The sequence below is a fragment of the Egretta garzetta genome, unplaced genomic scaffold, assembly GCF_000687185.1.
Source record: "Egretta garzetta isolate BGI_Z169 unplaced genomic scaffold, ASM68718v1 scaffold319, whole genome shotgun sequence".
Taxonomy (NCBI): Eukaryota; Metazoa; Chordata; class Aves; order Pelecaniformes; family Ardeidae; genus Egretta; species Egretta garzetta.
Genome location: NW_009260769.1, coordinates 1,395,992 through 1,422,269, shown reverse-complemented (window position 1 = coordinate 1,422,269; position 26,278 = coordinate 1,395,992). Strand labels below are relative to the sequence as shown.

The 26,278-nt window shown below is 39.2% G+C and overlaps 1 protein-coding gene across 1 annotated transcript in view; it reads right to left on the bottom strand.

Annotated features, from left to right (window-relative positions):
- KCNK2 (potassium two pore domain channel subfamily K member 2) overlaps window positions 1–26,278 on the bottom strand; it is a gene marked incomplete at its 3' end in the record, with an annotated part of 63,766 nt that overhangs the window by 34,630 nt on the left and 2,858 nt on the right. The window contains exons 2-3 of the mRNA XM_035901602.1: window positions 25,170–25,435; window positions 11,968–12,085 (exon numbers count right to left, since the gene is read on the bottom strand). Of these exons, the coding sequence (XP_035757495.1) occupies window positions 11,968–12,085; window positions 25,170–25,435 (384 nt within the window). The remainder of the gene's footprint in view (window positions 1–11,967; window positions 12,086–25,169; window positions 25,436–26,278) is intronic.

Genomic DNA, 26,278 nt, shown 5'->3' with positions numbered 1-26,278 from the left:
GTTATTAATAGTATTAAATATCACTTACAATTAGATTATGTAAATCAGAAGTAGTACAGACTGTTAATCTGAGAGAACTTTGATGCAGGAATTTTTCTTGATTGCAGAGCTAGGAAATAAAAATTAGCAGTTTTAACTGTATATTGTAAGATACCTCCCTAACATGTCATCAGTTAAACTGAGCAATACAGACACTTGGGATGCTTGATCATATTGTTAACATTATGACCCAAAACACTTGCTTCAAAGAGTTTGTGATCTAAATAAACAAGACAGACAAAACAACAGCGAAGAGATCAGAACAGTGGATGACAAGCACCATGCTGGTTCCAAAAATCATTTGTTTGCTGTGGTGCATCACACTGCAAAAAGCCTTAAAGACCTGTGAACCAATGTCACCCATCCATCTGTGTTTACCCCGATAGCTGTTTTGTGCCACACTACCCAAAGAATGCAGATAAACTGAGCAAGTCATTACTAACATATGATCCAATGAAATAATTTCAGAATGAAAGTCTGCAAAAGTTACAGGTGAGCAAATAATCCTCACTATTGCTAGTCCTGGGGGTTGAAAAAGAGACAGCTAAAACATTCTGAATTTGGACAAGAAGAAACAGCAACTGTAGAAAAGTAGAGGGAATTTCCTTCCTATGCGGTCTCTTCAAATGGTGAAAGTTATCACAGGTCAACAAAATACTAACATGTAATAAGTACTTGAAGGATCAGATCTTTTATCTTGTACCTTTTTTATCTTTTAAGCTTTTATCTTTGCCAAAAAGAAAACTTTCCTGAACTAAAATAAGCTGTACAACTAACCCCAGTGACAGAAAAGAGTTTATTTGTTAGTCCCACAAGTACTGAGCATCATCAATCCATTCCTGAGAAGTATTTAATTCAGATTATATGCCTAAAGAAAGGAAGCGAGATGACAAATCTATACAGCAAAATGTGATGACAGCAAGGAAGCAATTATTCAGAAGTTACAGCTGGAGCCTGGCTATCTGAAACAAGAGAGGACCCAAGAGCAGTGTACCCAGTTCTTCCATTTGGTTACAGTTTCAGGCATTCTTATTACAGATAAGAAACACCACAAATGTTTTCAAATATGTCATCCTTAACCATATATAGTTTTAACACTGGATCCCAGAACTTAAACATATGTTTTATAGAAAAGAATAACAAGTTCTGTCAAAAGGAAAAAAAAAAAAGTAGTTACACTCAAAGCATTAAAAAAACCCCACCTTTTCCTTGATGGATTTTGTGAAGTATTTGAATTCTGGACTGGAATTTTTTCCTATTCAGTCTGCTCAAAACTTTCCACCTATTAATCTCAATATTAAATTAATACTTCCACACCCACAGTATCTGAGCATACTGAACTACTGATTTCAGATGAACAACTGGTTTTGAGTAAGAATCCCTGCAGGTAAGGAAGACTAACTGGGACCATGTTTACCATCAAATTCCTGTCCAACAAATGAGGCTTGAATTTATACTGTTTGCATCGTTGCTATGCAACATCCACTGTAAAGATGTCCAAATGAAGTAATGTCTTTTCTTCAATTATACTTGGCTTTCTCTAGGCTCTAGTTACCGATCCAACAAAACACATCAGAATCCCACACAAGTGCAGAAAAGAGAGAAAAGCACATCTCTAGTAAAGCTACGACAGTAAAACTATCTGCAGATTTGTCCCCACAGAACCAAAAAGCCAAAAACTTAGATGCTAATCTCTTACTAACATCAAAAATTAATTCTAACTGCTTCTCTTGAAAAAAAAAAAAAAAATCAACCTGAGTCTGCCTTAGCTAGAACAGGATGACTTTCAGAAAGTAAATGAACTAGAAGGAAAAAGGTGTTATTCTTCCTGACGCTGCTGCACAAGTCCAGACTAAAATTTTAACCATTAGTACTCAATGTAAGAACACCTTGAGAAAGAGAGCAGCTCATCCTATGTTTCACAGGCTAATAGGTGTACTACCAAACATATTTATTTGCTTTTAGCTAGCGCGTAGCAGACAATTGTCCTTCCTTTAGCTTACATCCCATTTTTTTCACACCTAGAAAAGCATCCATTCATTGGTGAAAGACAGAATGACCAGGAAAGGGTAGGTAATGCATATATAGGGCTTTTCTGCACTGTCACCTGAAGTCTGCATCCTGTGAGTCCTTTTTACCACCTATCTTAATATTAACTTGCAAGTAACAGGGGTCTTCTGTAAATGCCTATTCCTCCCAAATGAAAAACTGAAGTCATCAGAATGTAACTTTTGTAACCACTTGCATTAGCAGTTCAGATCAGTTTTTATCTTTTTTTATCCTCTTTATCTTAAGCATTACATATGCAGACTATATGTATGTTGCTGTAGAAACAAACTTGTAGTCCTGAAAAATATGGATTTCTAACCCACTCTGAGACACAAGCTAGAAGTTTGCTTGCAGTCATACTGACCGATGCGTATCTTGCAAAAAAGGATGACACCAGAGGGTGACATTTTCCAAAGCACCAGAGGATTCAATACAGCAAGAGACTCACTGAAAGAAATTAATTGATTTTGTTAATTTCCCTTTCGCCTGTATTTCTACCCAGATTCCCTTTTGGTTTTTCAGTTTTTTTAATGGAACCAAGCTGCTGGCAATAATGAGAAATCTATAAAGTACAGACAGGTCTCAGTGTATTAAAAAAACCCACTCTTATAAAATGCTAATGGGTATTCTCATGTGCTGTAGAGATACTTTAATGCTATTTTACTCCATAATGCTGGTGGCACGACACATCAGACTTTATACTACTGGCAGTTCACTTTTTCAAGAAATCATTAAGCCCCTCTAGGCTATCAGTATAACTTTCTTTTCATATTCTTAGAGAAAAAAATTAAAAAGTAGTTATCTTTCAAATATCATTGAAATAGAATCCATCAGTTTTTTAATTCCAGCTGTCAGGGATGGTACAGTCCAGTTTACATACAAAGATTTGAGTGAATAGGGGGCTAAGCGTCTATCCTGGCCAACCAAGCCTTCTCTTCAGCAGATCCTAGATCTCCAATTCGGTACAGCACCAGAATATCCAGGCCCAGCTATTCCCCGTAAGCACCAGCCCCTGCCCTGCTCTAACCAACCAGAGTGCCAAGGGGCATGCTTCGGACTTGTGAGTAGATGTATAGCTGATGTATATATTGAGCAAAACCTCAATACAACACAAGCAATCTTCTCCAGATCTTAGTTTCCAGGAAGAAAAACCACTTCATCCCACACTACCACGTGCTAGGCAAACAGAGCAGGACTTACATTAGGCAGGTTCACACCTGGTATAAAACAATATGTTATTTGGCCAGATTCATCAAACTGCTCAACAAGAGATCTTCAGGTCTTCAGAACCCAGAACTTGTGCTAAAGGCACCTAAGAAGTGCCTTACTTTCTAAAGCAATCAGTAGGCAGGAACTCCAGCTGGGACTGTCAGCCTCACTTGCAAAGGAGGTTTCAGCCCCCCACACTACTCTTATATTGTTAGCCTCAACCAAAAAAGAAAAAAAATATCCTAGCATTGACTGTGGCTGCCATTCCCTTTTTAAAAGCTGGTCCTGCTTAGCAGCGCAACTAAACAGTAAGTGCAAACAGCTGTGAATAAAGCAGCATGTAATGGTAAACAGCTTAATGTGGTTAAAGGGGAGCTTCCCAACAGATCATCCTGATGGGATGCACACTCTACATACAGGTGCTTTTATTTTGACCTCTAAACCCTACACGCTCAGACTCCGATTTTGTTAGTTAGTAGAAACAAAGCACAAATCAGCCACTTTTTTCCTGTACTTTCCCAAATCCTGTGCCTCTGTTTGCTTACAGGATTTGAGGTTCTCATGGTTGATTGCACCGTTCCTGATGCAATTATGAAAATAAACAAAAAGGGAAGCAGGAAATAATTTCATTCATACTCGCATTCTGCAAACAGTGTAACCATATTCAGCAATTCCTCCTGGCAGCCTTTCCTTTACTGATAGCAAGCAGCTTTCATAACCTGGAAATTAAAATGGACATAGAATCATAGAATGTTTTGGGTTGGAAGGGACCCCTAGAGGTCATCTAGTCCAACCCCCCTGCAGGGAGCAGGGACACAGCTAACTAGATCAGGTTGCTCAGAGCCCCATCCAACCTGGCCTTGAATGTTTCCAGGGGTGGGGCCTCCACTACCTCTCTGGGCAACCTATTCTAGTTTTTCACCACCCTCATTGTAAGGAATTTCTTGCTTATATCTAATCTAAACCTACCTTGCTTCGGTTTAAAACCATTACCCCTTGTCCTGTCACAGCTGTCCCTACTAAAAATATTTTCCCCATTATCGGGAGGCTCAGAAACCCTGTACTGATCAGCCGGTGATGAGAAATCTGAATAAAGGAAACAAAATCCAGTTCCATTAGCACAACAGCATTAACAGAGTAAGCTGTGAAAATTTCAGTGCTCATTTGCAGTGTAAATTGGGGACTGTGTCACAACTGATGAACTGACATTTTCACTCCACAGCAAGACCTCAGTAGAACTGCGTTGTGTTGTCTGCTGTTCAGGAGATTACAGAAGGCAGAAGAGAGTGATGGAAACCTGCATACCTGGCAATTTGTTTCAACACAGCTTTTTGCTGGTTTTGAGGAAAAGGAAGATTAAAAGGTCGGAATGTGCAAGCACGTCAAACTGCAAAAATGGTACGTCTTCCTCCTTGCTTTGCAAGACCCAACAATAAATAGGCACTACACCAAAATAAAACCATCAGTGCTGCCTAGCAGGAAGCTTATCAATGAAATTAAAAAGGGGGTTTTGACAATTTTTTAATGTAATCACATCAAATATTGAAAAATGTTCCAGGTGGTTGGAAAAAAATATTCCAGAATATAAACATAGTTGGAAACTCAGTGTTACAAGAAAAGTAAGTAGTTAGCAGTGCTCTGAATCAGGATCAAAAGACCAAAAATGTGTAAAAAAATCAGTGCAAAAAAGATATGAAAAGTGATATGCAATGTCACTGATGCCACCACCTTCCCTAAAGAGACAGCCATCCATTGACAAGTTTCTTGTCCAGAATTCAGAACTTATCAGGTCAAGAAAAACTCCCTTGTACATTCAAACTCCTAAGAAGCTACATCACCCTAAGCTTTTCTAATATAGCTAATAATTTAAGGTACCCATATCACCAGAAGTATCAGATCCTTTCTGTTATGAATATGACCCACAGAACATGCACGTGCTTGCAGTTTACCATATACTTGTATGTCAGGTAGCTGTGCATCAAAACGGGGCTGGTAGAAAAAATAGCACTTCTCTGCATAAGGGAAGCTGGGTATCATCCCATAAACTTGCGCCTCTTCAATTTCAGAGTCACCCTTAGCATTGTTGAGTATTCTAGCATGTGCAGGAGAAAGGCAGTGCTCCTCTCCTTCTCTTAGTCATTTTGGTCAGGGAGGCTCAATTTCTTTTCTCCAATTTGCTCATTCAATTTAATCCAATATTTCTGATATACAAACCCTCAATATCTCTAACTGAGCTCTTCATCTATTATCATTTCCTTTCAGCTCTTCACCATGGTCCTTCCTCCACCACTGTTCCAGGTTCCCTAGCTCCCAGTAATCTTACCCTAATTATTACTTCTGAACCTCATACAGTCCAAGTATTATTTCCTCAGCATTCGAGTCAGATAAGCCCTCTTTCTCGCTACCTGAACAAATGCGGGAGAAAATTGAGGGCATAGTGGTAATACACTCTCTACTCGCAGTTCCTGGGAAAAATAATTACAGAGGAAATCTTGTTTAGTCGTTACTGTCCTAGGAGAGAGTATGCTCAGCTCAGATGAAATATTTGGCGAATTTCATTGCCAAATCCTAACAGGTCTCTCCAGAACACAAGGAACCACTATTTGTCAACAGCCAATAACTGGGTCAAATTCAGACACTTTTTCACAGAAGCAACAAAAGAAGCAAAGGAGATAAATTAGAATGGAACAAATAGAGAATAAAAGGCTATTCTAGCTCTAACATGTTCTATTAAGAAGAGCAGCATGGGGATGGGAAGGTAAGCACAACGCTAACCTAGAGGAAAGACTGAATTCTGAAGAGATCTCAGGAGGATTTTTTTTAAATAAAATAGTTCTTTCTGTTGACATTTTATCAGATTAGATATACATATTTAACACACTTTGAGAGTTGATAGAAAATCACAGTAAGACAGCAGGAGTTTTTGGTGGAGTCCTCTGCAAAGTAAGAGAAGGAGCATTTCCACCTCATTCCCCAGTGACCTCTTTAGCATGTCTCTCACTATACCACATTTTCATGTACCATAAATCTTAACCATTTTTTTTCTGCATTACTCTGCAGCTGGTGTTATCAAGTGTTTATACTCAGCTTTGCCAGACATATACCCCTGCTAGAAGCTATATGAAATCTGGACACATGCCTCCAGGCTACTAGTGGAGGATAAGATCCATGACCTTGCCTTAATAAAAGTTTACCTGTTGCTTTGGAAAGGGAACCAAAGATTATTTCAGGTTGAGGAGCCTTGAAAGAAACAGGTCCTCAGAAGCCATATACTCCAATGTCTACCATGTAGTCAATCTCATTTAAGTCATGGGTCCAGATGAAGATTTAAATACTGATATCATGGAGGAAATCACGTATCAGGATATTTTTCAGGCAAATGTATTTTATTGGTTTTTACTTTTAGGAGTTTTTCACCAACCCCTTCCTCAATCACACCAGCATTTGCGCTTCACTCTCTTTTGCTTGCTTCTTCTCTCTTCCCTTTCAAATACACAAACAGAAATCCCAGCTTTCATATTCTGATAAGCAAATTGGAGTAATCTTTTCAAATGAAATTTTTATGCTCACCCTTGATAGCTCTGTTTCTTCTTTGGTGGCACAAACAAACAGAACTATTCTAACATAAGTATGTGATGCTTCTTACTTTTCTGAACTAAGGGAACAAATTTTTCAACGTCATTTGCAATTTTTTATCCTTATGAATATCTGACATAATAGGTAACATATTTGACTATCAACAATATTTGTCTTTTTATAACATCAAACATATTTTGTATATTTTAGTTATCAACACATTGTTCTGTTACTTGGTATTTCAAAAATGCAGTGAAATGGTGCCAGAAGGGACAGATTTAGCAGCACGATTTTATTATTGTTTCAAACCAATAAGCAATGTAATAAGACTTCTTAAAATACTCTGCCTTCATAAGAAAAGCTTGTGTCCAGGCAGTGGAAAAGTGGCAGAAAGTATTCCTTACAGTGAAGTTGCATGTGAAGCTACATAACTAATTGCAACTCTAAAAGTGACAAATCAAGTTCACATTTCTATTCAAAAATATTAATCTTTTTCAGAATCTTAGCTGCTTGCTATTCACAACTGTTCCCTAAAAAAATAAATATTTACAGTTTGTTTCTTTTTTTTTTAAAAATATTCACATTCCTTTGCACTCTTTAATAACAGTTGCTAGGCTTTTGGACCCCAAAACCATAACCATATTACCACAGCTAGCTGCACGAAGCTAAGATAAAGACTTTAGTCACGAGTGAACTTCTCAAGAGGATCAGTTTCCAGTGCATATGAGAACTCTGAGTTCAAAAATCAAGGTGAAAAGAAGTGGAAAAGGACAAAAAGAAATTATGTGTTCTTCCTTTTTTGATTTGTAGACAGTTATTAGCAACTATTGGATTTGGACACCAATATGGCTGCAAAGTATCCTCAAGTGCTAAGGTATTAATGGAGCTCTGGGAGCTCACCCTTGTGTAGACATGGCTCTGTTTGAAAGGATGCTTTCTAGCAAACCACAGCTACTGGGGAGGTTGCTGGTACTCCCAACATGCTCACAACTGCTATTCAAGACACTCCATCCTCCAGGAGTCGGAATAAGTGCCCTTTCCACTACATGTCTACTTGCAGTGCTTGAGAAAGTTATTATAGACTGGCTGGAATAACAGCAGAAGTAATACAGCTATTTTAGATGAAGATCCACAGGAGTCTAGTAGAGGTTTTCATGATGTGGTTTCTGATATTACGGTTGACACTACATTTGTTATGTGCTGAGACAGCGGTCATTTGGGAAAACAACTGCTAAGTTCAGGGCCTTGGCATGTCTACTTTGGTTTTCTATTCTTCTTGATACAGGTCTCAAGCTTGCAGTAAGGGACGTCTCCTTTCCTACCCTGCTGCCAATTTAAAACTTTTTGGGGCTCTAAAATATAAGTTGTCTAGGGGGAAGCGGGGTGTGCATATGTTGTGTCTGTATGCCCATTTCTGAGTTAAGCTACCTATTGAAGGAAATGATCTAGAGGGTAAAAACACATGCACAGTGCCAACAATGAGCTCTCAGAATAAAAAGAGGTGGCATAAAGATTATTTTCCCCTCTTCCTCAGCACTATCTCCAGCTTTGTGGTTGCGTTACCATTGTTTTTTGCTTTTGCTTTTCTTTGGACGTGGTCTTACAACAAGACTGACTGGAAAATTACATTTTCACGTAGAAAAACAGAGTATCTTTTGTGCTTTGCAGCATGCACAGTATCCCAGGGAACAATGCAACAGTATTCTTCATAGACAGTTTTTGCATTGGAATTTCCTCCTGTCACCCTTTTCGCTCTTAGGGACTGTCTGAAACTGCTCCATACACACAGAGTAATCACATAGTTTCACATTTCTTTGTTGAGGTGAGGTGTATTTGTTCTAGAAACATACCCACAAGTGAGAACACCTAACTAAGCAAGCCAAACCTATAACCAGTGAGGTCCCTTCCTGAGACAAGTTCTGTGCTGTTGCACAGTAGTAAATGCAAAGCCAAAACCAACCCACTCAGACATGGGGAAAAAAAGCTACAGAGGATCTTTTCTAAAGGAAGTCTTACGAAATTGTTTGACCCTGACCTCTCAACCAAATCCATTTCTTAGGAAAGATTTAGTAGCAGTATGACAGATTATGTTCTATTAAAAATGTGTTTATTCATTTCACAATATTCACTGTAACATTTATTGGATAACGTGAAGGTTTATAAGAGAATAAAAAAGCCTGTTAAATAAACACCAAGCCATGCTTTCTGTAGTGTTACCTCTGCTTCTGTTAGATGGCTTTGGAGCTCAGTAGATTTACATGTCCCCATCACAGAGCCTTTCAGCAGCCTGCAGGAGACCCAGAAGAGTAAGAAACTACAGATGGTTCTGGACTGCTGCCAGTAGCCACCAAAACACACGGTCAATATTTTTCACTTAAATGTTCATCACTACTGTGATACAGCAATAACAGTAACTGTAAAACAGTAACTTATTGCTTAGGGAAATGCTAAAGGCTTTATTTGTTATCCCCTCTTCCCAAGAACCAAATACTTGTGCGATGCAAGTGCTAGTGTCATTGAAGAAAGGTTTGGGAAACACTACCTGTAAATAAACTCTTTGTTCCATTTGAATTTCTTAGATTCTGAGATATCACCAGGAGGAGTGTGGGCTAAATGATAAGGTAAAATTATAGTAATAAGAGGTTTGGAAAGCTAGGGAATCTGCTGCAGCACTGGAAAGCTATCATTTTCTCTAAATGGTAGTAATCCTTTTTTCTTCTATTCAAGTACTTCTTAAGGTATATAGTCTAAAGCACATAATATTTATAAATTTAATTCTTATTTTTATAATCACTTTTATAAATTATTTCTGTAAAGTTGTTCTATGAATTTATAAGGTTGTGTCTTTGTCCATAAAGAATATCTGTAGTGTTTGGCTGAAACCTATGGCAACTCTCTGAAGATGCTCGTAAACCGTCTCTTGAGAAATTAAAATATCAAGTTACATGAATACCATATGCCCCCTAATTGGAAGGAATGCCTTCATTTTCAAAAGGTTACTCATATATGAAAAGATACTGCTCTGAACACAAAAATCATTTGGCGGCATGTGCTAATATAAAAAATAAGGGAAAGCACACCCAACTTCTATGCTTGTCACCATTTTCCCAGGAAAGTCACAATTCCAAGGGCTTTCCCTGACAGCTCCACCTGCTGTCACACTGCAAGCCCCATGACCCATCAGGAAGATGGTTCAGAGCAGAAAGACACCACCAGCCGTGCTACAGCTTTCATGTAAGCGCGCTGTCCTCAGGTCCTGAGAAACAAAGCTCAAAATGGCAAATGACGGGGAGCTTCCTATCAGAAAGGGTCTCTGATGAAAAAGACAGTTACTCCAAAGCCAAAATATTTTACTGAAGACTTTTTTTTTCCCTAGATATTCTCAGTTTTCTGTCATAAAACCTGAAATAAATATTTACAGTTGCCGAGTCTGACCTGATTCTGACGACTCTGGTTTGCAGAAATTACCTGAAATATTAATTTTCAACTGTTTTTCCTATTGGGTTATCTTACCTCTTGGGGACAGTGGATCTGTGGCCTGGATGCCTTTGCAGATCCCTTTCTCTCCTCTAAGCAGGACTCATGCATGTTTGGGTTGAATCAGGTCAACAAATTAAATCAGGAAATGTTTTTATTTAGAAAGGCTTTAGTTTTACTTAGAAACAAAATAGTGGAACAAAATTTTCCACTGCTTTAACATAATTTTTGAATCATTTAATTCCTTGAACACTTTTCATACGTTAACTTTTTACTTTTACTACGGTTATTTTTCATACGTTAACTTTTCATACGTTAAATTCGGAACTGAAACAAGTATTATGCACTTTTTACAGGACCATGGATACTTACTTACAACATAAAGTTTTGTGCTGTCAGAAGAGGATAACTTAAGACTGATCATAAAGCTATCCTTTCAAGCTTCTTGGTTATAATATGTTAAAATTACTTTTTTCCACACTTGATTTTTTATTACCTTGTGGATCTACTACTATAAAATCATTAGGTCTGCTGCTAGCCTCAGGGACATAAAAGTTTCACTCTGTTTTCACTAAACCTGTGTTTCAGTTATTCTAGATGTGAAAAAATACTACGTATAGACAGAATATTTATACATACATATAGACATATATATACTCAAACAACGCAAAACATCGTATTCATGCACTTCTAGATAAAGGAAGAACAAAGGTACATACAACACTTGAAAAGAACATCCCCTACCATCACAATATGCATATAAATATTACATAGAGATAATTATTGTAACAGTCCTACAGTTCCATATACATTGATCTCATAATGTAGGTCCTAAATTTTTCACATTTGATTGCTTCTTCAGATTTCCAGCCACCTCTGTGGATGCCCCTTCTATGATCTGTGAGCTACACTACCCCTTTGAACCGTATTCCATGCGCACTGTATTGCAGTCAAAGGGAAGAAACTGGAAGATCAAACGCTGCTCTCACTCCCACCTGCTCAGAGGGACACTGGCTCTCAAATGCAGAAGGGATCCAGAAAACTCCCTGGGCTTGTGAGCACGGGTACATCACCCTACAGCTTGGGACTTCTCTGAATTCAACAGAAGCCTCAAAGTAAGCCTTGGAACACAAAGCTGCCGATCAATACAACACTCATAACTGATCAAATTAAGCTGAACTGAATCTTTGCCATGTTCTCAGCTTTTTCACAATTTAGAGAAAATAGCAATATAGAATGGGATTATACAGACTTAAAATTCCGTACATCTCAGTCAGGGTTTAATGCACATGTGCTTTAAATCATGCCCTATTTAACACTTCTGATTACACAGTTGACCAAATTCCCCCTAGAAAATGTTTCCACAACCTCTTTGAGTCACCTCGCAGAAATTCACCTCGCAGAAATACAGAGCAACATTTTTCTTCTACAGAAGAGTCATTTACTCAGCTAGGGTTCTTACAGACAGCTAAAATTTCTGCCCCTGCAGCTGAAAAGCAATTCTCTACTTTGAACCAGAAGATTTGGAAGATTTACCATTAACAAACATATGTACACACCGGAAATCAAAAGCGTTTCAGCTCATTTACTATGAAAAGATAATAAGCTGTGTCCTACCTATGGTGGTAATAACAGTGCCAGCAAAGAAGAAGGAACTTCCCAAGTCCCAGTGACTGATCTGAGTAGATGTGTTTCCTAAAGGTATGATTCCTGCATTTATTGCTGCCACTACTTGCTGCAAGTTTAAAAAGATTTTTGTCAATATTCATGAAGCAATGATATTAACATACATTACACAGTAAATTGATTAAATCACTTATTTAATTCAGGCAGTCAACCAGAAAAGGATCAATGTTGCTCTGCTCAATTTTTGTCAGGCTACAGTTTAATCTTCAGCAGACACCCCAAGCACTTCAGCATGCAGCAGAGCTGTGAACTCCAGACCATTAAGGAGAATGCAAAATCCACAATATCGGTAACAGCATCACCTTAGCTAGGTGGCAAACACGATTATTTTTACTGTTGTGACTATTTGGTGAAGAAAAATATGCATTAGACAAGGATTTATAATGACACTTTCCCAAAATATCCCTCTATTGAGTTAGGCAAGCAAATGGACTTCTTAAACCACAGTCATTTTAAAACTGCAAGAATAAATGCCCATGCATTGTTTTGGATAAAATGAACTCCAGTTAATTAAAACACTTTTGTAGAACAGATAATTCAATAATTAAAGATTAACAATAACACTTCTGGTTATAAAACTTTCACTATATTTATATTAATAAAACATTCAGTGTCAAATACCAAACGTGTATCTCTAAGTTTACACAACTATATGCTTCATAAACGTCGTTCTTGAAAAAATCAGTTCTAACAGCTAAAATGAACAAGCTTGCCACTAGTGACATTTTCATAATCTTGAGAAATATAAAACATTTCCTAATTCGGCAGTGTCACCTACTCTAAATTCTTATCACAAGAACTATTCCTGTTTAGTTATAGCTCTATTGCAGATATATACCAGGATTTGAGTTAAACAGTACACATCAAGAAAAAGCATTTTTAAACATGCAATAAATATTTTAAGGAATGTAACAACTTACATTCATTCTGAAATTTTAAAACAGGACTTAATTCATACTCATGATCCTCATAATAATAATCGGCGTTGAACAAAAGAACAGAGGAAGCAATACTGCAAAGCTAAAATGAACATTTTAACTAACCACTAGTTTCTGCTTGGAGAGTTCTCCAACAGTGATTATGCACATAAGGACATTCAGCAACAGGACAGACCAGCATGGTTTTCCGCGTGGGCAGTCTGTTGCAGAGGAACAGTGTCGTGCAGCAGCAATAATTTTTTTCAATCCCCAAATCCATTGATAATTTGCAAATGAAAACATTTTTCTTTCTAAGCAGTGTTCATGGGATTCAGTTGATCTGGACAGAAATGACAAAATGCCAACGCTGGATTAACTAGACCATCGATTTTTCCTGACAGGATCTCAACTTAAATCCACTATTTCCAGTTTGCCATTTTCAAAGCTCAGATGCACAAAGTAGCCATTTTAAAGCCCACAGCGGCATCTCCGCCGCCACGGGGAGCTTGCTGCCACACCTAAGCCATTTTCGGCATCCAGGGCTGTTAACAGAAAGCCAGCTGGGGTATCTTTACATAGAATTGACACCGTTTTACCTTCTATAGCTTCAGCTGTTTTCATCTTAACTTTTTTTTTTTAAAACACCAGAAAGGCAGACATCAAAGATGTGGAATTTTCATTCCTACTGAGGAAGGAGAAAGGATGGGGAAAGGGAAGAGAGTTTAAGTTTCCTTTGGGTTGGAAGAATAAAGCTTCTTCTATGTTTGTAATCACATACAACTTGGCAACAGTAAATACAGCAGCACTGATACTGGCCGGTGTTTACATTACTGTAGGAAGGGACACATCAGACTAAGCAGCATGTGAAAACCATCCCTTGTATTGATTTCATAATTTACGCAATACAGATATTCCTTTGACTTACAAACCCCAGTGTGGTGTATTATAAAGCCTACTGAATACGTTCTGAGCACTGTTTCATTTCAGTGGACTAAGAACTTTCATCACAAGTCCATTTACCTGCAAATGGGTACACGCTCTCGAGTGAGGACATCATACAGTAAAGCACTGGATCAATATAATTTTATGGGGCCGTTCATCTTTTATTACAGTTTATTGTACTGGACGAATGCACTACCCAGAGCGACACACCTGTTTAGGCAGTCTAGCAAGACCAAGTTTTATACAGATCCACATTTAAAATGTTTTCAGAGCTTTCTGTCATCACCCCACGTTTCTGAAGCCATACTACCTCAACGTCTTTTATATGAGATGTGTGCCAACCTAAACGGCTGGAATATCCATTACAGCTATGCATTTCCTAACTGCACTCTACTGTACCTACAGAATTCCAGGAAAAAAGATACAACTTAACCCAAAATGACTCTGTTGGGTGAGACTTAACAAAACACAACAGATGGCTACAAAAGACAATTAGCTGCTATTACTATGTCTCTGATTTTAGCCAACTGCTAATTAGGAAAATAATCAGGGCAAGTAGGCAAGTGATGCTTTCTCTTCATGCAGCCTCCTTGCTTCTGACTAAGCACAGTTTTAGGGACCTTCTGAGTGGGAGGCTGCATCCGCATCATGGTGTTCAAATTGGTTTGGGTGGATCATTTTACCATGAATTTGCCTAACTGCTTTTGGAGCTCACAGGTATTTTGGGAGCCAAGTGATTCTGTGGCAGTAAGTTCTGCAATTTACTTGTGGATCCTTTAAAAAGCATTTCCCTTTTGAGATTTTTATGTGCTTCACAGTAATTTTATAAGTTCTTATGTTATGAGAAACACTTGAATGGCAATTTATTTGTCTCCTTCGAGAAATTAATGATGATAGACCCATCAGCTGCCTCTTTTTTCCGATTAAAGACTCTTTCTTATTAAATAATATACTTATTTAAATAAATCTGTTGAATATTGTATATAAGTAATTGTTTATTGCCAGTATTTCTCATGGACTTTCTTTGTACCTTTACCTTATCTTTTGTTTTAAACATAGTTTTAGACAGAAAGGGCCAGATGATGTCTTCTTCATCACCGGGTTATTAAGTTTCCAAACACCCACCGTTATCCTTTCTCCTGCACCGCTCCCCTGTTTGGGAGAAGCCAGCCCTAAATACTAACCAAGATGCTGCGTTATATTCCTTCAGAGTCTTCTGCAAGAGTCTCCCTTACTAACAAGGAAGACAGTTAGGTAAGGTTGCTGGTTTACTGAGATCAGTACTATTATCTCATAAAGGCTTTGAATGTTGCCTGCAGATTTCTGGGGAGGCGTAACTGCATTTTCAGTTCTTTGGATCAGAAGACACCTTTTCTTCTTAGTTGGTCAGTGCCTACGAGCAGATCCTCATCTAAGACTATTCCCGAGCATAATTTTGAAAGAAAATACTATATAACGTAACTCCTAACATTTGTACATTTCAGGGCACTAATTTCAGTGTAGCATCTTCTTTCTGGCTACGTCCACTGCACAAACTTGCCTGGAATATTGGATATTAACATTTCCTTAGCCTGGTATAAAAACCCAGGCTCATGCAGCTGGTTTCCCCTAACTTCACTTGGGGCCAGGATCTCACCCTCAGTGTTCAAATAGCAATGCCATTCGTTGTCACTGCTGTGAGGTACAAATTTCTCTGCCACTTTATTCTTCGTCTTCAGCCTTTTTTCTTGACTGATGCCTTACTACTAGAGCAAACACAACCACTTCATCTGTCACGTTTGGCATGTCATTCTTTCCTTCCTTCTTAACTTCCTTCTGTCACCTGAGCCCTTCAGCTTATCCTAACTTATACAATAGCGACAGTAACTGTGCATTTTGAATACCAAAAACTGCATATACTCTGTACATTTATCATACGTTGCAGCCTGTAAATGGCTTGTGTGATTTTAACATGGGAATTTCTTGACTTTTAAAAAATTGCTTTACAGTATTAAAGTTTACTGACCGCCTCAATGGCAATTTTTATAGTTTTTCTTATTTTTATTCCATAAACAAACTAAATTCTGATTTAAAAACCAGTTTCACTTCAGCACTACAGAACCAACCAGCATTAGAATAGGGATGTGGACAGTTTCAGTTCTTAAACTATGTAGATTATTTCATTTGCCTTACTTTCCAGAGCATTTGGGTCACCCAGCGCATGGTACCCAATCAAAAGCTTTATGTGCAATCATTTTAAGAATAATACTATATGGTTACAGTAAAAGTAATAGGTTTTTCACTGTTTGCTCTTCTCTTGGGGGGGGAATAGTAAAAAGAACTGAGATAAAAATTTCAAATATCTAAAAATTCTAGGAATTTAATTCCCATTCTTTAAATTCGTGGATTCTTAGGCTAGCTCTGTACTGTATCTTAGGATCGCCATGAATTGTGCCTGCATATAAGTCCTAGCTTGTACCACATCCAAACTACCTGGCTTTACACCCCTATTTGGGAATAAGCTTTAGTAGGGCATCAGACAAAACAGGTAGAGACGCTTGAGCCCAGCGAGGATAGGCCTCACTTTCAAAACCAGGACCTGAGCTCCATAGATACATAAGTATTGCATTCAGGCTGCACTTTTTTGCTTGAAACCAGAACACTGGGAAAAGGAGAGTGACTACATAAACTCCCATCTTAATTGAATGTTAGCTTTTAATTTCCTATATAATTTAGAAATACTTTCTGGTAAATACATTGTGCAGTATTATCACATCCCTGCGTTCACGCAGGTATTTGTCTGTAAAGGTCACGCTGAGCTACCCTTGCAGATTAAGACACAGAATTTTATTAATTTTTTTCTGTCAAAACAAGAGATAAACCAGCCTTTCGAACAGCACAGTCATTTTGTGAAAACAGGAGACAATTCTCCTAGGCCAGGGATTTCAGCCTTTGGTCCTCTGACCCTGCAAGGAGTCAGTGGAGATGACCGACAAAAGCCAGCCTGTTGGCAGTAGGGCTGCGTTCAGTAAGCAGGGGTCCACAGAACCACAGGAGCAATACAGAGAGGGTATGAACTGCGAAGGGTAGCCTCTGGTAGCCCACCACTGTCTCATACAGGGATCGGGCACCAATGAGTACGTGCCAAGCCAGTCGCCCCAATAGCCATCTCCTTGTTCTGCCCCAGGCTCCTACTATGTGCTTTTGTAGCATCTTCCAGTCACTTCACTTTTATGAAATGATGTAACACAACACTTCATTACTCTCAGCTTTTCTATCCAAAGATTAAAATAGAAGCACCTTAAATTATGCTTCTGATAAAATACAGAGCATGCAGTCTTTCGTTATCCAGCTTGTCAGGACTTAGCTTGTGCTTCGTGGCAATCATTTAGCAAGCGATGTCAAAAAGTCAGATATGCCTCAAAGTTCCTGGAAACTCATTTCTCAGCCTGGATTTCTTCCCTCACTGTGCTGCTGCCATTTGACAAGAGCACTCTCTCACTCTCTGCTACAACGATAAATCTCATACAGTCCAGCTACCACATGAATCCTGTGTTTTTATTTCAGTTTTGGTTTACAAGGAATGGAAATCCTCGTTCTTTGTTCAGAGGCACACTAGGATGCTTTTAACACTCAGCAAACAACTCTCCAGCCTCCGAAAGCACATGCTTTTGAGCCTTGCTGTTGAAAGAGATTGCAATGCTGTTTGTATTATAATCCTGACTCCATATTTTTCTTTTTAGTTTGTATAACATATGACTGTAATCTGCACTGGATACTAGTACCCAACATGTTGAAGAACTGAAGAACTCTTTTCACTCTATGTTCACAATCTACTTGAACTAAAACCACGTAGAAACATATTGAAACACATTTCTATTTCTAAATATGCATTACAAAGAGACTATGGATATAAATTTTGTGTGTGTGCATACATAGATATATGTATGTATACATACACGTTCAGGGAAGAGGGCTTTTCTTCGCTGCTTGAGATTAAAGACTGGAAGAATTATGCAGACAGCTGCTCAGCAAAACTGCCTTACTAATGAGTCATATCTGCCAACCTTTCTAAGACAAAAGCTGTCATTCAGATGCATTCAAGCTAGCTAGGTTCTAGGTCCTATAAAACTGTTCATCTGAAGTAAATGTAACCTTTAAGAGCTCCAACACCAGAAGCAGCCAAAAAAGTTAGAAACCAACCTGCTTGAACAAAGAATTTATTTATTATTCTCCCCAAAATCTGTATTGCTCTTATGCTCTTGAAGGATAAAGACTGTGTGCTCAAAAAAAATTCCTTTGTGTTTAACCACCATGTAGAAAATAACTGCAGAAAAAAGAGCTGTCCTGTCACTGCAGGGAATGCTGCCAGGCAACAGAAAGTTTGGCAAAAAAGGTTATGACCGAAGATCTTTCACAGAGAACTTGTATTTAAGAAATAGTCCTCTGATCTGGGGAGACAGGTAGAATTTGGGGGGCTTTACTGTGGAAGGAGACAACAGCATCTAAACATTTATTTCGGACAAGAGTGAAGCAGAAGACAAAATACTGGGGTGAAAACTTACAGGCTCGGGGAGAGGAAAAGAGAAACAGGACCTTACTGTACGAGTTAGAACTACCTGTAACTTAAAGTTAAGAATACATAAGCTCGAGCACTCTGACAGGCGGACACCTTCGTAAGGACAGACATATGCAGAAGGTAACAACACAAACTACAGTTTCTGTGCTTCATGATTTCTGTGCTTTTAACTGCTTTAAAAGTCATCCATTTCATGTTGCTTTGCAAACACCAACAGGCAGCTCTGCTGCTGGTATTTGCAATTTGTCACAAGCTTCATGTCTGACATGCAGACAGTACATTAAAAACTGATAAATAAATAAAATATGCTGCAGCATCAATTTCTTGTATGCCAGTCTATCTATCAATCTTTTCAAGGCTTTAAGGTTTACAAAGCGCAAACACCTGCTGCCTCTAGGTTAAGATCTAGACATGGGATGGTTCCTGCCTCTTTTTGGAGAGGCTGGAAGGAACTGCAAAAGGGAGAGACTAAGAATATTTAGGGTCTAAACTGGTACGTTCAAACTCCCTCAAAAGGTTCCTGCTTAGAGGACCCATAGGCTACAGCTCACAAGACTGAGAATGTCTATAAATGTTGTGATTCCAAAAATGAATAAAATTGGATTCAAGGTTAATAGGCTTAGCTAATACATTTTAAATTTGTCTACATATATTTCAGATTTGTCTGAAAACAAGATCTTTGCATCTGTGTGATTATCTCCAAAAATGATATAGCAAGCTCAAATACCTTCTGATCTCTGGGAGAGAAAGAAGGATTTACACTTCTTTATTTTAACAGTTTTCTATATAATCAGAGAGGTTGCGGATCAAGGAGCTTATCTGGCTGAAATAAAACAACATATTCCTGAGGATGCAGCAAAATTCGTTTCTTGGGGCTACAATGCAAGTTGTAAAAAAAACTATGAAAAAGATACAAAATCAGCTACTGGTGGAGGTGCAACTTAGTGTAGCTAGCTGCCTTGAACTAGAAAAATGAAGCCACAGAAAACACATAGTTTAACGTAAAATATTTTTACAAGAAATTAATCACATAAGAAGCCATGATGACATGCTGATGATGCCAGTTTGATGAAAGAAACACTGCTTCCATGTCATTCATAACTGTGTCAGGCTTTCCTCAAGAGAGAGAAAGAAAAAACCACATTTTTCCTCAAGGGAGATAAAAAGAAAACATATTTCAGTCTCATTCATAGTCTAAGAGATGAATGGAAAGAAGAGGGAGAATGCAGCTGATGCAAATGTAAGATGAAAACAAGCACAGGACGTGACTGTGGACCCCAGCATGAAGAGCTGTTCTCCTCGTGTTAACCACAACCCCACATAGAACCCAAGGAGATCAACTTGTGGGATCAAGGTCAATTCAACTAATCCTGCTGGTTCATTAATTCTTTTTTGTTGTTGTTTTAAATGCAAGCACATTTTTGTGGGCATTCAGTTTTCAGAAGAATCCCCATACTGTGAAATGCACTGGACTTACGATTGTACACAAGTCCTTTACTGCTGAGACAGCTTGGTGCAGCACCCTGAAAACTTGTTCGGATTTCAAAATGAAGGCTTTATAAGACAAAAATTCCCACTTGGAACACATGAAAAGATTGTGCTGTTTAGTGTGATATTGTTTTTTCCATTTGCTAGGGTTTTCAGAATAAATATACTTGAAGGATGTTTCTGCTAAAGGAGCCAAAAATGAGATATGTTCTGTTATTAACTTAAGTTTCAGAGTAGCTTTAATTGAAAACTCTTCATTAAGTTTCAGAATTAACTCACTAAGGTAACTAAAATAATTCACACCAGCTTCCTGGGATACTCTAGATCTTTAAAGTAATGTAAATGAAATTTCTCTTATTTCCAATGCAAAAATGATAAATTCTTGTGTGCAAAAATAATACATTAAACAACTTGATGCTTGAGGATTAAGAGGAATTTTTTTCCATTTGGGTTTATAAAGATCAACACTAAAACAAATAACTGCTGAGCAAGACAGGATTAGGTGATATTTACATAAAAAAGCTCTCTTTTTTTTAATCAGCTTTCTCTTTGGCAGGGGGACAAATACTTGTCTCTCATTGCCAAGACATCCCACAGTGCGCAATACTGGTCACATCCTTACTCCTAGGAACAACATGAGTTCTGGGGGGTGGAAAGCAAATTCATTTCCCCCCTATAGAGGACTGAGGTGTATGAAACCATATGTATGAAACCATTATGGTTTTGGAAAGTTGTTGGATATCACATTAGTCAGGCTCACTTGTCCCCAGAGACACCTCTGAACCCCCAGAGATGTCATGAAGGTGTATGCATGTATTTGATGGCTGTGCAGCACCGCAGGAGGACGTGCACACAAGCTGAACATCAGCAATGTAACCTAAGGTCTCCACATTTGCTACTATGCACAGGTGCATAAATACAGCAGGAGATTTTTCTAGGTACTTGGCAATACACTTTGTGCATCTGAGTTTGGAAACTGTCTCCAATATTTTCAAATGTTTAGTGGCAAGCTTACTATAGGGAACAGTCGACACGCTAAAAGAGAACTAGAACTAGATTGAAATAATTAGAGACACAAGTTCTCTAATTAGAGGGGGTTTTTTTTCCTTCTTTAATGCTTGTTGCTATTTGTGGATTACTCCCAGGTTTATATCACCTTCTGCCCACAAAAAGCTCAGTGGTGAGGAAAAAAACCTGTTCCATGGGAGGTGTAAAAAATCCCTAGTGTAACTGAAGATCAGGTTTATATATTTTGTCACATATACCTAAAATCCACACAGTCTGAACTACATTTACTCTTTTATTCTGTCACCTGGCAGTTACTTTGTATTGTATGGCAGGGCCATGATGAATTGTCAAGAGTTCTTCTTCCAAAAGAAGGAATAGTAGCAAAGTGTCTGGCCACATCCCTTTCTACAGCCTTATAATGTATTAGGTATTATATATAACCTTCACCAAACCAGTGCTTTCTCATCTGTTAATAACTGAGATCCTTTCAAGACCTTCCAACTGAAACGTTAAAATAACCAAAGGTTAACATCAGACCATGCACAGCTTGCTGGGCTGTTGCCTCCTGATTAGACTCACCAAGGTAGTCCTCGTACGTTCCCAAGCTTCCCTCCTGGGATATTTCTGTAGTTGTAGCTTTAGATATACCACCCCTGACTGCTGTGCACTGCCCACCTCAGCAGTGCCGTGTACAGCACGCAGTGATCCACATAACATTGCTGTTAATACTGTGGCTTCAGGCTCCAGCAAAAGGAGTTGAAATTGCCTGGAAAAAAATGGCCTACTTGGTGTGCAGATATGTTCTGCATGACTTTTGCACATTTTAAGTATGGTACTAAATAGAAGTGCTTGTGAAATATCAAAAAAAAAAAATGAGGTACCTGGAAGCAGGTCTCAGGGGCTCACATTGCTGCTGTTCACTGTAGGTATATTTTATTACAGTGAGGCAACAAGTAGCTGAAGTGGTTTAGACTGAAAGAGATTTGCAACACTTGACCATGGAAATCAGAGATGGAAAAGGTCATGAAGACCACCTCTTTGTCAACACATGAACAGCGCTGCTGGACTGGGCTGAAAAGTTACGAGGAACACCCAGGTCGTATTTCTGAGGCAGCTGAGGCTACGTTTGCTATGCTGCATAGCAGCTCTCCATTGCCCCGTGTTTCACATGTATATGAAATAGATAAAGTCTATACAAGTATAATTCCCACTGAGTACCCCTAGAGGAGCCACACAGTCAGAGTGAAAATACATAGTTTCAGGAATTTGAAACCCAGGGAGTAAAGTTGGCAACAGTATATATTGTTGTGCCAGGAAGGGTTTTGGTGATTTGTGAAATAAAGTAAGGATGGAGAAGAGAGGAAGGGATAATTCCCTGTCCTGTGTGTATTTATAGACACACACAACCCTGTGTTGTAATCAGCTCTGTGGCAAAGGGAAGATGATGGAAACTAGATGGCCCCTGGGCAGTAGTGAACTGGACTTTTCATTCCACTTGTACAATTTTTTTTTTTAGTTGAATTTGTGCTCTCAAACTAGTCGCCCTAATTTGCTCACCCCACTAAGCCACTGCACATTGTACTGTGGATTAGCAGTCTTGGAAGAGTCAAGGATTAAATGGCAGGGCAGAAGTTGTGAAGATTGAAAAAGCCTGGCATGATAAACACCTTGAGCAATGACTAGCACGAACCAGAGCCAAACCAGTTTCTGGCATCCCAGAACACTAAGTTCAAAAGGAAAAGTTTGAAATTAATTTAATTGTAGTTTGACTCAAGGTAAATACTTGATTAAAGAAGACATAACAGTCTATAAGCTCTGTAATTTTCTTCACACGCACACTAATCATTCCAGCTTCCTACTACACTAGTACGTATTAATTTTCAGTTTTATAGCTTTCAGTGACTTCTTAAATATCATTTACTTTTTCCTCACACACACTATTTATTTTTATTTATACAGACATCCAGCGAAAACTGAAGAAACACTACATTATATTGTAATGGCAGTCAGACATAAACCCAGAGATACGGAACGTATTCCAGTAATTCAGCTTCTGCGACAAAGCGGTAAGTAGGGAAGAAACATGACCCCATGGTTTGGGTAGCAGCCTAGACTTGGAAAAATGGATTTGAGACTCTGCTTTACCGCTGATTTCCTATTTTACTTTGGGCAAGTCACTTAATTCCTGACCCTTAAACAACTTGATGTAATCTGTTATCACTTACTCTGCATAAAGAAAGGCACCCAAATGCCCTTGTAGGGCCAGGCTCCCTCTGCCTCAGCTCTCCTCCTATGAAAGGAGCGTAACAGCACGATCCTACCTCCACGTCACAGTGTTCTTCACAGAGAAGCAGAAGGGAACAAGGAGAAATTCAGTTTTCCATTTGCCCCAACAACAAGCAGAGCAAACTCTTCCCACAGCCGTCTCTCATCCACGTGCTGTGGGAGGCTGTGTCACACCACCCCCCCGCCCCGTCCTTCACAAGGCTGTGTCTTTCTGGTCATGCCAAGACTGCTAGTGAAGATGGGAGCTAATGCCGAAAATGGGTATGTGTGCTCTGATAATTGTACTGGAACTGTCATTTATTTGACACAGAACGTCAAATGGGCACTGAGCGCTGATGAAGCGTTTTTTTATTACCAATCTGAGCTTCTGGGTAGGGAATCATAAATGCTAAAATATCTAATCAGTCCAGAGCAAATTTCAACAATTTTTGTCTTAAGGACCACCTCATAGGTGATGTAAGATAAAATTGCTTCAGAATTTCTATTTTTATCTTCACAAGTACAGAATCTGACCTAACAATTTCATGTGGGGATATTTATACTACCTGCAAGAGTTTGTTTTAATCAAAATGTGCATGTACATTTCTCTGAAAGATTATCACACGTCCTGCTGGTAAAACCACTGAAACATAGTTATTACACAGCATCGAAATTCTTATCGACAGCACCTCCTCAGGCATCCCTGGTTGGGACGCGGGGAGATAGGAAATGCCTCACAGTCCTTTAAAGGCTGGCAGTTTTAGAATGCATTTTAGCAACCAGGCAGGGGAGAAATCACAAAATACAAGACGTTTTCCCAGTTTGCCTTTAAAATTTAGAAGTAGCATGCCATAAAAATAAGCCAATAGGTCAGAGCTCTGTATTTAAAATGGCAGAAAAACAGGTGTCCATGCTGGTGCTCAAGGCCCGTTGGTCTAGAGAGGTAAAATCAACTTCTAAACTCCCAGCCAGATCCGCTCTCAAAAACCACCTCCAGAAAGCTTTGCTGCCCATGCAACTGGCACACGCCAGAGCTCGTGCTAGCCAGGGTCTGGATGCCCGCCACCCTCTCCTGCTCTCCGGCATCCCATCTCAGGCTCTGCAGAGCCAGGCGGCCCCGTGGCTATGGTTAATGAAGGGGTCAGTCCTTGCCAACTCTTGGCTGTTCACTCCAGCCCCCTGTTCCATGGTGTCATCCCCAGAACTGACATTGTTTGGCAGCCCCTTGCTGTTCCCTGCAGTGCCACTGGATATTCATGGGATCATGGGAACATGGGATTTAAGTTGGAGAGGGCCTCATAAGGCTCTGGATATACTTCTGTGCTAGTGCAAATAAATATTTCCTATGGTTCTGAGGCAGGTGTCCTGCAAGGGTAAAGCCATGTTAGTAGGAACACACCGACGTACATCAGTTGTGTGGATGTGCCTTTAAGAAGCGGAGAAAATCGAGATTTAGGATCAAAATAGCGAGTCCATGGTACTTTCCTCTACTTAAAACAAAATCAATAAAAAGAAACATACAGCTGGAAGGAAAGCTAGCTTGATACAATCACGGTAAATTAGAAGTCCTTTAAGGCAATGGATGGTGCATTTTCTTCCTCAGAATTAGGCATTTCAAATATTGACAGACCAAGCAAGGCACAATCGATATATCAATTGCTTTGTGAACTATTAATTATATATATTGCTGATGAATAATCATTTAATTAGCATAATGGCAGGCTTCAGTGAAAAGGCTGTCTACCAAGCATAGTGGACCTAAAAATAGCAATAGCTTTTCAACCATCAGACTTTGCATGAAAATGCTATTGCTCAACTTCTGCTCTTAACACTTGTTACATCGCTCGGCCGATACAGAGCTTCGCTAATAAAGTTTTTTGCCCTTTACCACCAGAGTGCTACCATATCTCATTTGTTCCTCTAAGGCACGGTGACAAGGCTTTGGTATGGATTACCTGAATCAGTTCATGCTTCTGAATCACGATGGTGGTTCTCTGGGAGGTCTCATGAGGCTGCTCCAGGGCTTTAAATACTGTTGCTCCGATTATTAAATACACGACTACCACCAGAAAAATTGTTGAGACTGTCTTCCATTTCATAACATTAATAGCCGAATCGCTTTCCTCCCGTGAAGAGAGCACGGTAGGCTTGGTGGAAAATGACAATCTTGGTTTGGAGTTCTGAGTGGCCGATTTGGGATCCAGCAAGTCAGGTGCCGCCACTGGCAAAACAGAAAAAGAAAGTTAATTTTTCCAGTGCCGCTCAGATTTCGTTAACTGAACTTCTTGCAAGAGATTACAGAATTTCTGTTGCTTCCAACTGGAATTCTTAAGCTATTGAATCTTTCACCTCAACCCCATGCCACGTTATAACGAAGCTGCTGCTCTGAGCAGGATTATCCACTTTACACACATTTGCAACATTTTCTCTATGTGCCGGTCCCCTTCTTACACTCAGTCATTTCAGGGACGCAGATTTCCCCCACGCTCTTGCATTTAAATTAGCATAAGGTGGTATTTTGCTGCAGACATTCTTTACATCCACTGCTCTCTTTAAGCCCTGCTAAGCAGCTTTCCAGCTGTGTTTTACCTCAGCCTCACAGAGGTAGCAGAAAAATACGAATCCTTCGTTCTCTCACCTATTTTGTCCTGCGCTCCGACAAATGCTCCCTGAGAACAGTTAAATGATCTTCTGAACTCCCCAGACACAACCGTAAAGACAATACATTGCTCATCATTCCGGTCCTAAAGCGTTAATTGCGTATCGACTACACCTTTCAGAAAATACCAGTAAAACATATGTGTACTTACTGGAAGAGTCACCCGTTTGTTAAGGCGTGTATTTTTATTTACAGCTACAAAAACCCACCGGGTTAGGAAAAGAGCAGCTGAGTGTGTTCTCGAGTATCTCGGTAACTCATGTGACTACCAGCAACTACGCGGGCGCTAAAAAAAAAATAATCCGCCACATCAAGCGCAGGTAAACGTCTCCCGTGGGAAGATGGCCACAGCAGTTGACCGCACCGGCTCATTTAACTCGGTTTGCATTACAAGTCCTTTGGAAC